The following is a 16,121-nucleotide window of genomic DNA, read 5'->3' on the forward strand; positions in this document are numbered from 1 at the left end:
GTTTTAGTATGAATATTCACATCATGTAATTAACAACACAATGACAAAAATTCATTTCAAATTAATGTGAATATTCATTTCAATTACATGATATGAATATTCACATCATGTAATTGACAACATGATGACAAAAATTCATTTCGAATTAATATGAATATAATGACAGTCAACATTAAATATCAACATTAATAGGGGGCATGAGAGATTGAGGATGTTTTGGTCTTCTTACCTCAAATAGGACCTAATGGAATAGTCAAAAAAAATATGGATTGAATGGAATAGAACTCTTAGAAAGAGGATTTATCAAAAGGCTCCCAATTTTTTTTTTAATTTCCATAGGAGGGTAATTAATGAATTAGTTTTCCGTTTAATTATTTTCTTACTCTTATTTTGTTTCCCCTTATGCCATTTAATTTGTGCAATTCGAATTAGTAAGTTGTGATTCCAACCTTAAACCCTGGGGTTGGGTCGTGACAAACTCTCTTCGGCCTGGATGGGTTTGAATTGGACTAAATATTTTAACCATCAAGATCATTAACATTAACATTCTATGGCAAATAAAGTGTGAGGTTTGTTCACTCACTCACTTATTAACATCTTATAAGTTAATCCATACGCATCTAATATTGAGGTGGACAAATTTGAGCTTTTATTTATCAGAAAATACTAACATGTCACTTTCAATACTCGGATCACATAGTCAAATTTAATATGAACGGAGGCAACTCATTCTCAACACTAAAATTATTAAAATAACACGAATACTAAGGCTTGGTTTGGGAAAATACCAAACAAATTGTTTGTTGGCTTATAAGAAAAATTACAAATGGATAATCCGAGAGGAACCAGCCCCTTGCAAATCAGTATCTAAAGCTATTGGTTTATTGGTTTATTTTTATAGGTTCGGATTGTTTCCAATCCAAATCTGGGACAATTCGGTCCAATTCAGCCCATTAGGCCCATTTTTTGGGGCCCTTTTTGATAATCAAAACCGTTCATATTTTAGAGTTTGTTAAGTACATTATTCCTGTAAAAATTCACGTCGATCGGATAAAAAATACTATTTATTCAAATTACTTTTGTTTGGAAAAAAATGAAAAATTAACGGTTCATAAAAAAGTGATTTGAATACATAGTATCTGTAGGGATAATGTACTTAACAAACCCTATAATGTGAACTGTTTGGATTATCGAAAATAGGCCCAAAAGTGGGCCCAATGGGCCAAACTGGACTCTCCAGTCCAAATCTCTAGACTAGAGGCAAGCCCCAACCTATTTTTATTATATCACCTCTCTACTTTTTTGTACATTTTTCATAATATGTCAAAAAGTCAAAAAATAAATCATACACAAAACAACCATAAAGCATACAATTCACAAATAAAAATAAAATAGTAGACAAAACTACCACTAAAATATAAAGATAATCTCCACAAAAATACTGTTAGAAACCTTCACAAAGCCAACTAGAACCTTTGGCCTGGGGATTGTAAATAGCTATTAGTGGTTGTTGAGTAGGGGTAGAAAATGGGCTCGTGGGCCGTTCGAAGTCCGCTCGCGGCTCGAGCAGGCCTGGCTAAGCCCAACTAGACCAGGCCCCGAGCTCAGTCTAGGATCCTGAGCCTAGGGCGTGTGTTTTGGAGCCTGACTGCGCTCGCCTGGTCCTGCCATCGACCTACTTAAGGCCCACTCAAAACCCAACTCAAGGGCCAATCCACTCGAGACCCAGTATTATTTTTTATGGAAAGGAATAAAATTTTGGTAAAAAGAATAGGAAAAAAAATATTAAAAAAAATATCCAGCCCCACCCCAAGACCCGAATACCCCATAGGTCTAATTTTTTAGCTTGTGGCCCAACTCGGCCCAATCCAAATTTTGGCAGGAGCCCGCGCCATACATGCCAAATTTACACGCCCATTGTTGGGCTTTGGGTTGATTTGCTTGATTAATAATCTATTTGATATAATATTTTTTATGTTATAATTATTCTCTTATTGAATTTTTTTTAAAAATCATGGTTAAGGTAAAAAAAAAAAAAAAAAAAAAAAAAAGAGGCAGGTGGATTAGAGAATTTATTGGTTGGTCTAGAGCAATGTTACGTGGTGCTCCATATATATTGTAATTGGTGAAAGAAGTGAGATTTATAATTTTGTATTGAATGATCGAAAAATATGTAGGAATATGATAATTTGTGATTGGCTAAGAATGTAGCCATATATAGTGTTCCTGAACCAACCAATAATTTTTCTGTCAATTAAGGGTTAGGAGTTAGATATATATAGATAGCTAGGGTTTAAAACTCTGTTTTTAAGAGGTGTTTGTTTATTGTTTCTCTGGGATTGTCTGTCGTGAGATCATCAATGACTAAAACAAAACCAAAGTTCACAAATCGTAGAAAAAGCAAGGTATGTCTTTTACTCTTTTACATTACAACCATTAATTGAATTAAAGGAAACCAAATAGTTCTGTAATGCAAACCCTCCATCAAAGCACATGTATGCATATCATGTTTTTCTAGGGTTTTTTTTTCTTCCCCTCTCTCGGGTTCTTCCTTAAATATCTATGCATATGTGAATATATAGTTCTTACATACAAACACACGCAGTCACTCACATGTATCTCTGCATTTGTATGCATGTTATTTGGAATTCTTTTAGTGTGTAATTATTTCTTTATAATAGGGTATCGGGATAAGTCTGACTAATTCAAAGAGTTACTGTATTCACGATACTTCATGAGACACTAAGGGCATGTTTGATTGACAAGATTAGAGTATAAGATTGGGATTATTAATCCGCAGGTCTAATAATCCTGTGTTTGTTTTAAAATTTTGTTTCAGAATTATTAATCCAATAGATAATTAATCCAATAAATTTGTAAGATTATTAGTAATGGGATAGGGGTGGAATTATATATCCTGAGCTGGGAAATCAAATAAAAAGACTCTTTTACCCTTGACCAAAAATTAAAACACTTATTATTTTTATATAATTTTATATTTTAGAAGGCTAAAAATAATTTTTAAAAATTTAAAAATATTTTTTGATATTTATTTTATCAAAGAATCTTGATTGGTAGCTCGAAAAAGCCCTCCCCCGAATCTCCCGAATTTGAAAAGAAGAAGAAAGAAGAAGAAGGAAGAAGGAAATGAAGGGCCAACATCAACTAGAGGGGGGCTTAGGCAGAGGCGGAGGTGGAGACGGGGGGCGAAGGCAGGGGGCAGAGGCGACGGTGGGGCTGGGCTGCGACGGGACGGGGCTGGGCTGCGACGGAGCTAGGCTGCGACGACAAAAATCGGGCTGGGCTGCGACGACGACCGGGCTGGGCGATGATCGGCAATCGGCGAACCTCTCTTCTCTTTCTCTCTTCCCCTCTTCTTCTCTCTTTCTCTCCCTCTTCCTCTCTGCGTTTCAGACTAGAAAATGGAAGAAAAAAAAGAAAAAAAAAATGAAAAATGCCCAAAACGATGTCGTTTTGGGCATTCGGGGGATTTGGGGAGAAAAGTTTCCTGCTACAAAACATTATTCTTTATCAAATTAGTTTATATGTTTTTAAAAAAAAAAAAATTAAAAAACAAACCAAACATGGTCTTTGTATTTTGTATTTTTATTTTACTTTTTCTTTTTCTTTTGCTTTTTATTTATTTATTTATAATTTTTTTCAAAATCATGTTTCTAAAGAAATTTTAATAAAGTAAAGATTGTGAATAAACATTGACAAAGAGTTAAGACTGCAAAAGAAGATAAATATAGTTGCAATCCTACATTCATATGCTTTCTTATCTAATGCAAATCAAACAATGGACAATGGGATAATTTATCATACTAATTGAATTGGATAGTAAATACCATACTAATTTGATAGGATTATTAATACATTCACTATTAATCTTTTGAATCAAACATGGCCTAAGGAGTGGGTTTAAAAGTTTTCTTTTTTCTGATTTTTTTACTTTCTGGTTTTTTAAGAGCTAAAAATGTATTTGGGAAATTGCTCAAATAGCTATTTTTTTAACTGAAAAAGCTAATGTGACATTTAATTTTTTTTAGTTCGTGACAAACAACTTTTTAATTTTAAATTTTTTTAATTAAAAATTAACTTTTTTGTATGCTCCTAAATGACTGATCACCAAGCTAATCCCTTGGTTAGTCTTTTAATTTGTATTCAATTAGCCATTTTAATGTCATTAGGTTCAACTAGAAGCTGCGAAAAGCTAGGGCACCATTTGGGTTGTTATTGAGATAGTTATGTTGGGGCTTATAATAATGCAATATCATCATTTTCTTTTCATTTTTCTTTCTCATAATAAATTCAAGATTCAAACTTAACATTATTAGAATATGATAGGATGTCCCCTTGACTTCACGTTTACATCAATGTAGCTCTGTGAATGTTGAACACAAATTATGATAAGATTAATTAACATTTATGCTTTTGATAAAGATATGTATACAGAATTCACGTACAGAAATATATCTAAAAATTTGAGTCAGATTTAATTTATCATATATAATGGAATACATTAAATTTTCTGAATATTTTTATATACGAATTTTGTGCATTTTCTTGACCTTTAACTAAAGTTTGGTCAATTCATAATTCCTAGAGGGTTGAGTAATTGTTAGAGCCAAGCTAACTTTCTTCACATGTAATTGTATTAATAAACAAATAAGTAACTCAGTCTGAAATGAAATTATAAGAACGTGATGTATGTAGTCTTATCTCAAGTTTTACATTCCGTTTGGTTTGTGAGTGGAGGTGAGAAGAGAAATAATTGTGATTTCTTATCTAGGTGAGAAAAGAAATAAAATGATTATGATTTTTCACCATTATGTTTATGAATTAAAGAGAATAAAATATGATTTCTTACCTATCTTGTTTAGATAGAGTAAGTAAGAGAAAGGAAAAGAAAGCGTTTTATTTTATTTTATCAAAATAACCTTTTATATTAATAAGTCATTTTTTTTCATAAGGATAATTTTGATATTTTATACAAGTTTCATTAAACTCAATTCTTTTCTCACCAAACTCATCATTTTTTATGAGAAACAAAATACAAGTTTGGTGAGAATCCGCTTCTTACCATCTCTCACCATTTCTTGCCATTTCTCGCATTACTTAACCATCCAAACAAGTGAAGAGTTTCTAATTCTCATCATTTCTTTTCTTTTCTCACCAAACCCCTCCATCCAAACAGAATGTTAAGAATGGCTATTCGTATTATTCAAACTCATGTCACCAAAACACTAATGACAAGCTTTTACCATTGAGTCAAGTTGCCCCTTTTTATCACATTCAATTGAATGCTTTCCTTAATTGTTCAAGCATCGAAACAACTTCACAAATAACCCCATCTTCTAAAATTTTACAATGTTCATTTTTCTTTTTTCTTTTTTGGGTGAATTTCAAAGCCACAAAATGCTAATATTAAAGGGGTCACCACATCAAATGTGTTCAAACAATTTGACATTGTAATCCAACTCCTCTAGCATCCCAACAGGCAAAAAGAAATCAAATTGCTTTAGCAATGCATCAAGTGCAGTCTACCAGAAGATCATGCAAAAGTGGAAAATCCTCCAAGAAAACCTACCCAAATCCATCTACGTCTATGCCTTCAAAGGCAAGATCGACCTCCTCAGAGTTGTCATCATTGGAGCTGTCGGAACTCCTTACCACCATGGCCTCTTATTCTTCAACCTCTCTTTCCCTACCACCTATCCGACCTCACCTCCCCAAGTGCATCATTATAAGAAAAATTTTAAATGCACCGAATTCAAATCACAGAATTGGACTCAGATTAGGTGGGAATCATTAAATGTGTGGGGGTTTGTAAGAGGGGTTAACTTGAGCCCACTAAATCAATTGGGCCCAATCGAAAAGCTGAAAAATTGGTGAGCTTGGAGAAATTATTGCCAAATGGGCCTAAGTAAATTTTATTGAACAAGCCCATAAGAAAGCCAACAAATTGGATCAAGGAAGACCCATCAAGCATATATCTCTAAAGAAAGTCCAACAAGCCCATTTGAGGTGGCTCAGATCATACAAGCGTCCGAGGAGGTTAGCCGTTGTTTTTAGAAGAGATGAAATCTTTGGAAGAGATCCATTCTCCGAGGTATTGGCTTAGTCTTGAAAGGGTTCGGAACCACAAACCTAGAGATTTATTTGAGCTCGAACTCAAAAGGGTTTGAATCCACGAACCTAGAGATCCGAAGCACTTGGCTTCGAACAGATTCGAACACAATCTACAAGTCGCTTTGTTAATGAGTCCCAGAACACTTGCGGGCTCAGAGCTTTCCGGGATCTACGCACCAGAACCATGGGCATGATGGAATCCGAACAAAAGACCCAATCTCGAGGACGGTGAGTGGAAATAAATTCACTCTTCGGTTAAACTAGCCTATACCCGGGTCGATGTGGCATAATTTAGGGGGTCCTTAAGACTCAGCAATATTTGTGGCAGGGCGTTCTCTTGAACTACCCCTGACCCTTCTGCGGCAGGGTGTCCTCTGGGACTACTCCTGACCCTTTGGTAGGGGTGCAAAAATGGTCCACGGCCCGTGGGGGACCCGAAGCCCACCTACGGCCCGAGATGGGCCTAGCCCGTTTAGGCCCACTTAGGCCTAGGCCTGAACCCAGCCCGAGTCCCTAGGCTAGGGCCTGGGCCATTGTTTTGAAGCCTGACCCAGCCCATCGGCCCACTTAGGGCCCGGCTTGCCTAAGGCCCAGTGAATTTTCTAATGAAAAATAATAAAATTTTGGTAGAAAAAAATTAAAAAAACAAAAAAAATGGTTAGGCCAAGCCCAAGCCCATTGGGCCGGCCTGGCCAAGGCCCAAATACCCTTGGGCTTAGTCCTGGGCCCAATCTTAATTTTTTAGTCTGTGGGCTGGGCTGGCCCATCCTAAATTTTGGCTGGAGCCCGCGATACCCGACATAGGCCCGATCCGGCCCGAGCCTGGGTGAGTCGGGCTGAATTTTGGCTGGAGCCCGCGATGCCCGACATAGGCCTGGTCCGGGCCGGGCCTGGTCCGGGCCGAGCCTGGGTGAGCTGGGCTGAATTTTGGCTGGAGCTCGCAATGCCCGACATAGGCCCGGTCCGGCCCGAGCCTGGGTGAGCTGGGCCAGATTTACACCCCTACCCTTTGGAATGATTTGGGATCATTAGTTAGGTGTGGCTAAGAAGAATGGTTTGCCGAGAGGTTGATCTCTTCTTCGGACAAGGTGGTTAGAGGAAATATTCCCCATGTGCGGTGCTTATAAATAACACCCACCCATAGCTTTACAAGGAATGGATTTTGGAGAAACAATTCTTAGAAAAGAACTAATTTTCCCTTCTCCATTACCTACCTTGAGAGTGGAAGTGGGAGAGCCTTGCTATTTTTCTCTCTCTAACTACTTTGCCTTCTTCTTCACCTAATCTCTTATCTCCATCATCTCTTTGCTATTGTGTTCCTAGTTGTGACTGTTAAAGAATCTAAGTCTCTCATCATTTCTAGAGAATTCAAGTTTTCTTCAAAGATCTTCGAAAATCTTTGAATTTTCCGACAACATTCTTGAACTCTCTCAAACAGGGTCTCACTTTGAAAAAATCGTGTTTGATTTTGCATTTGGATTCTATGCACGTAAAGGAAGTCCTATTACATTAAAAACTTTGTGTTGGAGAAAATACCAGAAACTAAACTATATTATTGATAAATGATGCAAAGAAAATGAGATACAAATAGATCAGGTTGAGGCATGGATATCTCGTTTTCTTTAAGGAGATCAAGCCCACTGCGGTAGGAAGAATCCAAATACCGATACAGCAGTCACAACACTATGACTTGTCCCCTCCAGGATACAACAGCCCGACCACTTGTCGTATGGTTCAGGCCAACTCTGCACAAGATAGTGAACCCAAAGCTCCACCAATAAAACACCCTTCTTTGCTAGTAATCTCTCTTGTATAGAAAATAGTTGTTCTCTATAGATAGAAAAGAGTAGACTATATATAGGCTATAAGAACCTTACAGTTATACCAAAAATAATGACCATTAAACAAGAAAATGGTTACACCAAAATAATGACCATTAACCAAGTTCATGAATTCTATTTAACCTTCATTTATGACCAAGAGGTTACCAAAGTAATAAAACCCCATTTATGAAAAAGATAAACCAATAAATAAATATAAGATATTAAAATGGTCCAGTAATCCCCCACTCATTTTAATATCAACAAGGATAAAAGAGATTACCAAACAAAGATAGACTAGTATGCATCATGAAGGTGTGCTCTGCATTGAACCTTCACTAGTGAAACAACAACCTCTACTCCAGAGTCAGTAGTGGTCTTAGACTTGAACTATGACTGCTTAGGGGAAATAAAGTATTACTGCTCACACATAATAATCCAGGTGTTGGCATGAGCTTTAATAGCCAGCACATTACGGCCTTGTGCTAGTCCCTGTTTTCATGAGCATATTTGAGAATAAGCCTTGTTCTCATAGAAAGCGGCCCCACTTTCATGCCCACATAGGTGAAATCTGTCAAGGATGTTCCTGTAATTTACACACCCCACTCAACAAGAGCTACAGAATTTCATTGAGAGTATAAAAACTCAACCCTCCAACATTACAGGACAAACGCACTTACATCATAGGGATGGATAACAAAATATTAAAGAGTGCATTTTTACAACCACCATATGATTCGTTCTTCCCATTGAACCTAGTTACAGGATCTCTGGTCCCTAGGTTGGGTATCCTCATACATGGTTTTTGATTTTATAGGCTTCAAACCCATCCCCCTCGATGTATTCCAGACCCTATCTCTCGCCAAGGCCTTGGTTAACGGATCCGCAAGATTATCACAAGATCTTACATAATTCACAATTATGATGCCATTACTCAAATAGGATCTCACATTACTGTGTTTCCTTCTAATAGGTCTGGATTTACCATTATAAAAATGATTGTTCACTCTACCAATAGCAGCAGTGCTATCACAACGAATTAACACAGGAGGAATTTGTTTTTCCCAAAAAGGAATTTCATATAACAAATCTCTCAACCAATTCGCTTCCTTACATGCTGAAGCTAACGCTACAAGCTCAACTTCCATTGTAGAATCAGCAATTATCGTCTGTTTTTTAGACTTCCAACATATAGCACCACTACCCAAGGTAAAAATAAAACCCGAGGTAGAGAGAGAATCACCTGACAAAGTGTTCCAATCGGCATCACTATATCCCTCAAGTACCGCAGGACACTTGTTATAAAACAAACCATAATTTTTTTGTTCCAAATAAATATCTCATAATTCTTCCCATGGCAAGCCAATGATCTCGACTTGGTTTGCTAATAAACCTGCTAAGTACTCCAACAGCATATGCAATGTCAGGTCTAGTACAGTCAGTAGCATATCTCAAACTACCAATCATGCTAGCATATTCCTTTTGATTAATCACTTCTTTGTCATTTGTTACAACAGATAAGTGTATGCTTGCATCAAAAGGAGTAGCAACAAGTTTACAATCTAGAAAATTATATTTCTTTAAAATTTTCTCAACATAATGCGACTGATCAAGAAAAATGCCATCCTTAGTCTTGGTAATTTTAATTCCCAAAATAAAATTAGCTTCACCAAGATCTTTCATATCAAAGTGGCTATTAAGCATATTTTTAGTCTCATTTATAATATGCAAATTAGAGCCAAAGATAAGTAGATCATCTATATATAGGCTAATAATCACATGTGCATTCTCACAAGTTTTATAATATATGCACTTATCACATTCATTAGTCTTATAGGCATTCTCAAGCATGCGGGAATCAAATTTCTCATGCCACTGTTTAGGAGCTTGTTTTAAACCATAAAGGGATTTAGTTAGCTTACACACTTTGCTTTCTTGGCCAGACTCCACAAAGCCTTCAGGTTGGTCCATGTAAATCTCCTCATCTAGATCTCCATTTAAAAATGCTGTTTTTACATCCATTTGATGAATTTTTAAATCATGAATTGCAGCCACTGCAATCAACAGTCTAATGGATGTTACTCTAGTAATCGGAGAAAAAGTATAAAAGAAATCAAGATCAACTTGTTGCTTAAAACCTTTAGCGACAAGCCTCGCTTTATATTGATCTATAGTTCCATCCGGTTTAAGTTTTGTACGAAGGACCCATTTACACCCAATAGTTTTACAACCTGGAGGTAAATCCACTAACTTCCATGTTTTATTTGAAAGTAGTGAGTCTATCTCATCATTTACAGCCTCTCTCCAGAAAATAGCATCAGGTGATGATAAAGCTTCTTGTACCGTATGAGGAATTTCTTCCACATTGTAAAGATAATAGTCAGGGCCAAAATCTTTTTCAACTCTAGCTCGTTTACTTCTTCTTGGTTGGATTTGAAAATTATCTTTTTCTTGAAAAACTTGAGAAGGAGTAGAAGAGCTAGGCATAGATAAAATATTTTCAGATATTATTTGACCCCCACTATTTCTAGATTTGAAAGGAAATTTATTTTCATGAAAAATAGCATCACCTTATTCAAAATAAATATTATTTTCCATATCAAAAAATCTATAAGCTGTACTATGCAACGCATACCCAAGAAAAGCACAAGTGGTAGCTCGTTCACCCAATTTAGGTCGTTTAGGATCTGCAAGCCTCACAAAAGCTAAACAACCCCAAACCCTCAAATAACCTAGATTTGGTTTATGCCCCCGCCACAACTCATAAAGGACAATTTTAGTCTTTTTGTGTGGCACTCTATTTATCACATGGCAAACTGTCAAAATAGCCTCACCCCAAAAATTTGAGGGAGCACCCGAATCAATAAGCATAGCATTCGTCAAGTTAATTAACGTTCTATTTTTTCTTTCAGCTACGCCATTTGATGAAGGTGAATATGGTGGAGTAGTCTCATGAATAATTCCTAATGATTGAACAAAAGAGTTGAATCCTAGAGATTCATACTCCCGGCCTCTATCACTGCTAATTCTTTCAATCTTTTTACCGAATTGATTTTCCACTTCAAGAAGGAATTCTTTAAATTTCTCAAAAGCATCACTTTTATTTTTTAATAAATATACGTTTGTATATTTTGAAAAATCATCAATAAAAGTGATAAAATATCAGTTACCACCCCGAGTTAAAATTCCTTCAAACTCACACAAATCAGTATGAAATAATTCTAGCAATTCGGTATTTTTTTCAACACTTTTATGAGATCTCTTGGTAATTTTTGCTTTACTGCAAACTTCACATTTCTCAAAATTTGTTGTCACTTTAGGAATTAATTCTAAACTACTCATGATTCCCACATATTTACTATTTATATGACACAAGCGAGCATGCCAGAAATTAATAGAAAACAAACTGTAAGCGATGTCATAGTAATAATCATCAAATTAATCAGCAAGGCAATTTAAGAGATAAAAGCGACATTTATACTCATCTGTATTATAGGAAGCCACTTTTGCTTCATGTGCCTCATAGTCTTCATCATTCATCTCCTCGATTGGGATTTTGTTCGGATTCTTTTCGGTAAGAACATATGCAACTTTCAAAAGGCTAAGGTAAAAGAGAACTTTTCCTTTCCACCTCTTAAAATGAACTCCTTTGAACTTGAAAGGTTTGTTGAGATCTCCAATTCTATCATTGATTTTTTCTGGTACTTGTTCCATGTTTGATCTCCTTAAAATTGTTGGAGAAAATACCATAAACTAAACTATATTATTGATAAATGATGCAAAGAAAATGAGATACAAATAGATCAGGCTGAGGCACGGATATCTCGTTTTCTTTAAGGAGATCAAGCCCACTGCGGTAGGAAGAATCCAAATACCGATGCAGCAGTCACAACACTATGACTTGTCCCCTCCAGGATACAACAGCCCGACCACTTGTCGTATGGTTCAGGCCAACTCTACACAAGATGGTGAACCCAAAGCTCCACCAATAAAACACCCTTCTTTGCTAGTAATCTCTCTTGTATAGAAAATAGTTGTTCTCTATAGATAGAAAAGAGTAGACTATATATAGGCTATAAGAACCTTACAGTTACACAAAAAATAATGACCATTAAATAAGAAAATGGTTACACCAAAATAATGACCATTAACCAAGTTCATGAATTCTATTTAACCTCTATTTACGACCAAGGGGTTACCAAAGTAATAAAACCCCATTTATGAAAAAGATAAACCAATAAATAAATATAAGATATTAAAATGGTCCAATACTTTGTTACAAAATTTATTTTATGTATTTAATGTGGCACAAATACCAATAATTATGAGATTAGCTTAGGGCATGTATATACATCGCACGTGCGCATGTGTGTGCCAACATGGCACGATGTGGTGTTTTTATTAGCTTTTGCTTGTGCACGTGTGATGCATATGATCGAGGTTGTGTCATGATTATTTTATTTAAAATAAAGTAAAAAACATTGAACTATAACCTAGTATATAACAACGATAAAGATTGGTAGCTCGAGAAATGTGGCTCGAAATAGACAAGTCTACTCTCTTTTTTTTTTGAAAAATGTCTCGTAGCTCAAATTTTGTGGCTCAAAAGTGGCTCAAATGGCCAAAACGACGTCGTTTTGGCCATTTTTTATGTTGTTTTGTACTCAAAACGACGTCGTTTTGGCCGTTTGAGCCACTTTTGAGCCACAAAATTTGAGCTACGTAGCATTGTCGTTTTTTTTTCTTTCTTTTTCTTTTTCTTGCTTTTTAAGTCAAAAGACAGAAAAGAGAGAGAGAGAGGAGAAAAGAGGAAGAGAGAAAGAAGAGGAAGAGTGGAGAAGAAAAGAAGAGGAAGAGCCATCATCGGTGCCATCACCGCCATCAGAGGCGCTCGCCATCACCGCCATCACCGGCGACTGCCATCACCGATCTGAAGATGATGATGTTGATCTGAAGAAGATGATCTGAAGAAGATGATGATGTTGATTTGGAGATGATGAGTATTTTTTTTTTTTTTTTAGTTCTAGATCTGAATCTGTTTTTTGTATATTTATTTATTTTTTACTTGTTCTGGATCTGAAAAAAACAAAAAAAATTGTTGATGTTGTATATCTGAATCTGTTTTGATGTTGTTGATGTTGTATATCTGAATATGTTTTCTGTAAATTTTAATATCTGAATCTATTTTAATATCTGTTTTGATGATTTTGGGTTTGAAAAACTTGTTTCTTCTTTCTTGGAAATAAGCTTCAGTGGGTTTGAAAAACTTGTAGCTGCAATATGGGAAAGAAGATTTTATCATAAAATTAGCAAGTGCCTAATCTTCATCATATTTACAAGATTTTCAGTGGGTTTGATGAAGAAAAAGCTGTTTTTGATTTGGGTTTTTCTGAAAAAAAATTTGTGTTGATTATGTCATGAATTTTTTCAGAAAAAATTCATGAACAAATTTTTTCTGAACAAATTTTTGTGATGATGTTTAATCTAGGTAGCGGGGTCGATATAAAAATTATCCTATAAGTGAATCATTTTGAATCTAATAACAAAAACTCTTTCAAGTGGGTGCAATTATCACCTGAAAACTAGTCTTTCTAACTCGCCTCAAAATCGTACATTTTTTTTCCTGATTCTAATATATTTTTCTATACATCCCTAACAGGTGCATTACCATTCACACGGTCTCCGAATGAATCCAAACCTGTACACAAATGGCTATCTCTGTTTGAGCCTAATCAACACTTGGGATGGCAACAACCAAGAGAGATGGGACCATTCCATATCGACCATTCTCCAAGTCCTCCTTTCTCTACAAGCGCTCGTCGTGCTTAACGAAGAACCCTACATCAACGAACCAGGTTACGAAAAATCAAATCCAAAGCACAATCAAGTGGATTCAATGACTTATAGCAACAATGTTTTCATATTGTCGTGCAAGACAACGCAGTACTTGATCCAAAAACCGCCTACGAATTTTGAGACCTTTGTTGCTAGCCATTTTCGCTCGTGTGGAAGCCTTGTATTGAGAGCTTGTAATGCTTATAGGGAAGGTAGAGTGAGAGTTGGTTGCTACAAGAATGATGAGTCTTCTTCTTCGTCTTCTTTGACTGATGTCATTGAAATTTCGAGTAAATTCAAAGAGGATATGGATTTGATCTATCCGAAACTTGTTGAGGCTTTTACTGGGATTGGAGCTTCTATAGAGGACATGAATGAATTGAAAAAGGTTAGTCCAAACAAACGTAAAGTGACCGAGAAAATTAGTGGTAGAGAGAGTGTCAAGAAAATCAAGAAAAGCTAAACAGTTCCCTCACATTCAAAGTAGAATGTAGTTTATATGTTTGATTTATTTCAGGGGCAAATTACTGATAGTTTTTATCCTTTGTGATTTGTATCAATTTGGACATATCATTTTCGATTTGCTTGATATTTCTTTAGAATTTTTTTTTTTTTTTTTTTTTTTTTTTTGATCAAATTGATAATTGATGTTGTTACATTTTTGGCTGGAAAATGATTCTTGGCCAATCATGACCATTTTTTAGGGCAAAGTTGACATTTCACACTCTTTTGAGAAAAGGGAAAATACATATCAGTGCAATTCTTAAAAGTTAATTACTAATTAATAAAAAAAATTAACATTTTAAATTTTGATATTTATTAAGTTTATCAATAATTTGTAAATATTTTTTGAAATTTCCACTGACAGGTAATATTCCCTTTGAGAAATGGTCACATTACTGGCGTGTAATCATTTTTTGTTCAAAAATATAATGCATATTATCAATTAAGTTAGATGGAGACAAAATAGAATAAAAAAATTAGAAACGAAATTAAGTCAGGTTAAAAATGTTGGTACCAAATTGATACAAATGACAAAATATAGAGACTATCCATGTCTTTCATTTTTTCTTTTTCTTTTTTATTTTAATGGGAACAATGCTATATATACACACAATTCATATAAATAAATATATATCCAAACAATTTAATGTGCCATCTTAATTTATTCAAGATACATGAATTCGACCCTCATATTTTTATAGCTTTTGTTGATGTATTTGTTAATTGACAGCAGTGCAAAGTGTTTTATGCTTTTTCTTGGGGGGGAATACAAATTCTAATCTAACCTACAATTTTTTTTTACCTTTCCTCTGTTTTCTTATCAACCGAACAGAGAATAAATCATCAAAGTCTGATTTTATATCTGCATACACATCTGGCCCGTTTAGGACCCAGAGTTGAGGATGACCTGGGCCCAGAAAAGAAGGGCTCGAGGATGGACGGGCTAGCCGTAGAAGCATGAATCGATTTGAAATTAAAAATAAATAAATTGTTTAATGGTTTTTATATTTTTACCTAGTTTTTTAAGCAAATAAAAAGGGTGATTTTATTTGCATTCAAAACATTATTCAGTACACCTAATTTCTTAATATTCTCTACTAAATTATATAGGATTATAATGTATTCTTAATACACCCTATGTTTTTTTTCACAAATTATCTTTCAAAATAAAATCATAATTTATGATATGCCCAAATAATAAACAAATCAATTCTAACCCGAGTATGAGGCCAAGTTTACTGAATTGGCTAAATTTGCACCACATATGGTCGATACCGACTACAAGAAAGCGAGACATTTTGAAGGAGGGCTTCGGGATGATATCTTAGAGAAGGTTAATGTACTCAAACTGGAAACCTATATCGAAGTGTTAGATCGGGCCATAACATCAGAAGCTAATATAGCCAGACAGGCCAAATCATCAACCGACTGGAAAAGTAGTAAAAGACAGGGTTTCTTTTCAAAGAAGAGATTCTCAAAGAAACAAAATACGGGCTCCTCAAGTACCTTGAATTCTTCCAAAGACACTTCCCCAATGTGCAACCAGTGTGGTAAAAGGTATCATAGGGTTTGTTACCATATATTAGGGGCCTGTTTTAAGGAAAATAGCTACTAGCTCAACTGCATCGATCCCAAAATCGGGAAACACTACAAGGCCTACTACCACTGGAGATACCGTGAGGCAAGGGAGAGTCTTTGCGCTTGTTCCAGGCGATACGCGGAACACAGAAGTCGTTGTCTTAGGTACTATCTCTATATGCAATCCGGATGCTTTTGTGTTAATTGATTCGGGATCAACACACTCCTTTGTGACTTATGCATTTGCATCTA

At 35.5% G+C, this 16,121-nt stretch overlaps 1 protein-coding gene across 1 annotated transcript; it reads left to right on the plus strand.

Moving 5' to 3' along the window:
• The first annotated feature begins 5,556 nt into the window (after positions 1 to 5,556).
• On the plus strand, positions 5,557 to 14,250 carry LOC145802677 (putative ubiquitin-conjugating enzyme E2 25). Its single transcript, XM_082895444.1, has 2 exons — positions 5,557 to 5,736; positions 13,612 to 14,250. The coding sequence occupies exons 1-2, from the start codon at positions 5,557 to 5,559 to the stop codon at positions 14,248 to 14,250; spliced, it is 819 nt and encodes a 272-aa protein (XP_082751570.1).
• Positions 14,251 to 16,121: the final 1,871 nt, after the last annotated feature.

This window comes from Camellia sinensis, chromosome 11 (assembly GCF_055761805.1).
Source record: "Camellia sinensis isolate YWXY chromosome 11, ASM5576180v1, whole genome shotgun sequence".
Lineage (NCBI taxonomy): Eukaryota > Viridiplantae > Streptophyta > Magnoliopsida > Ericales > Theaceae > Camellia > Camellia sinensis.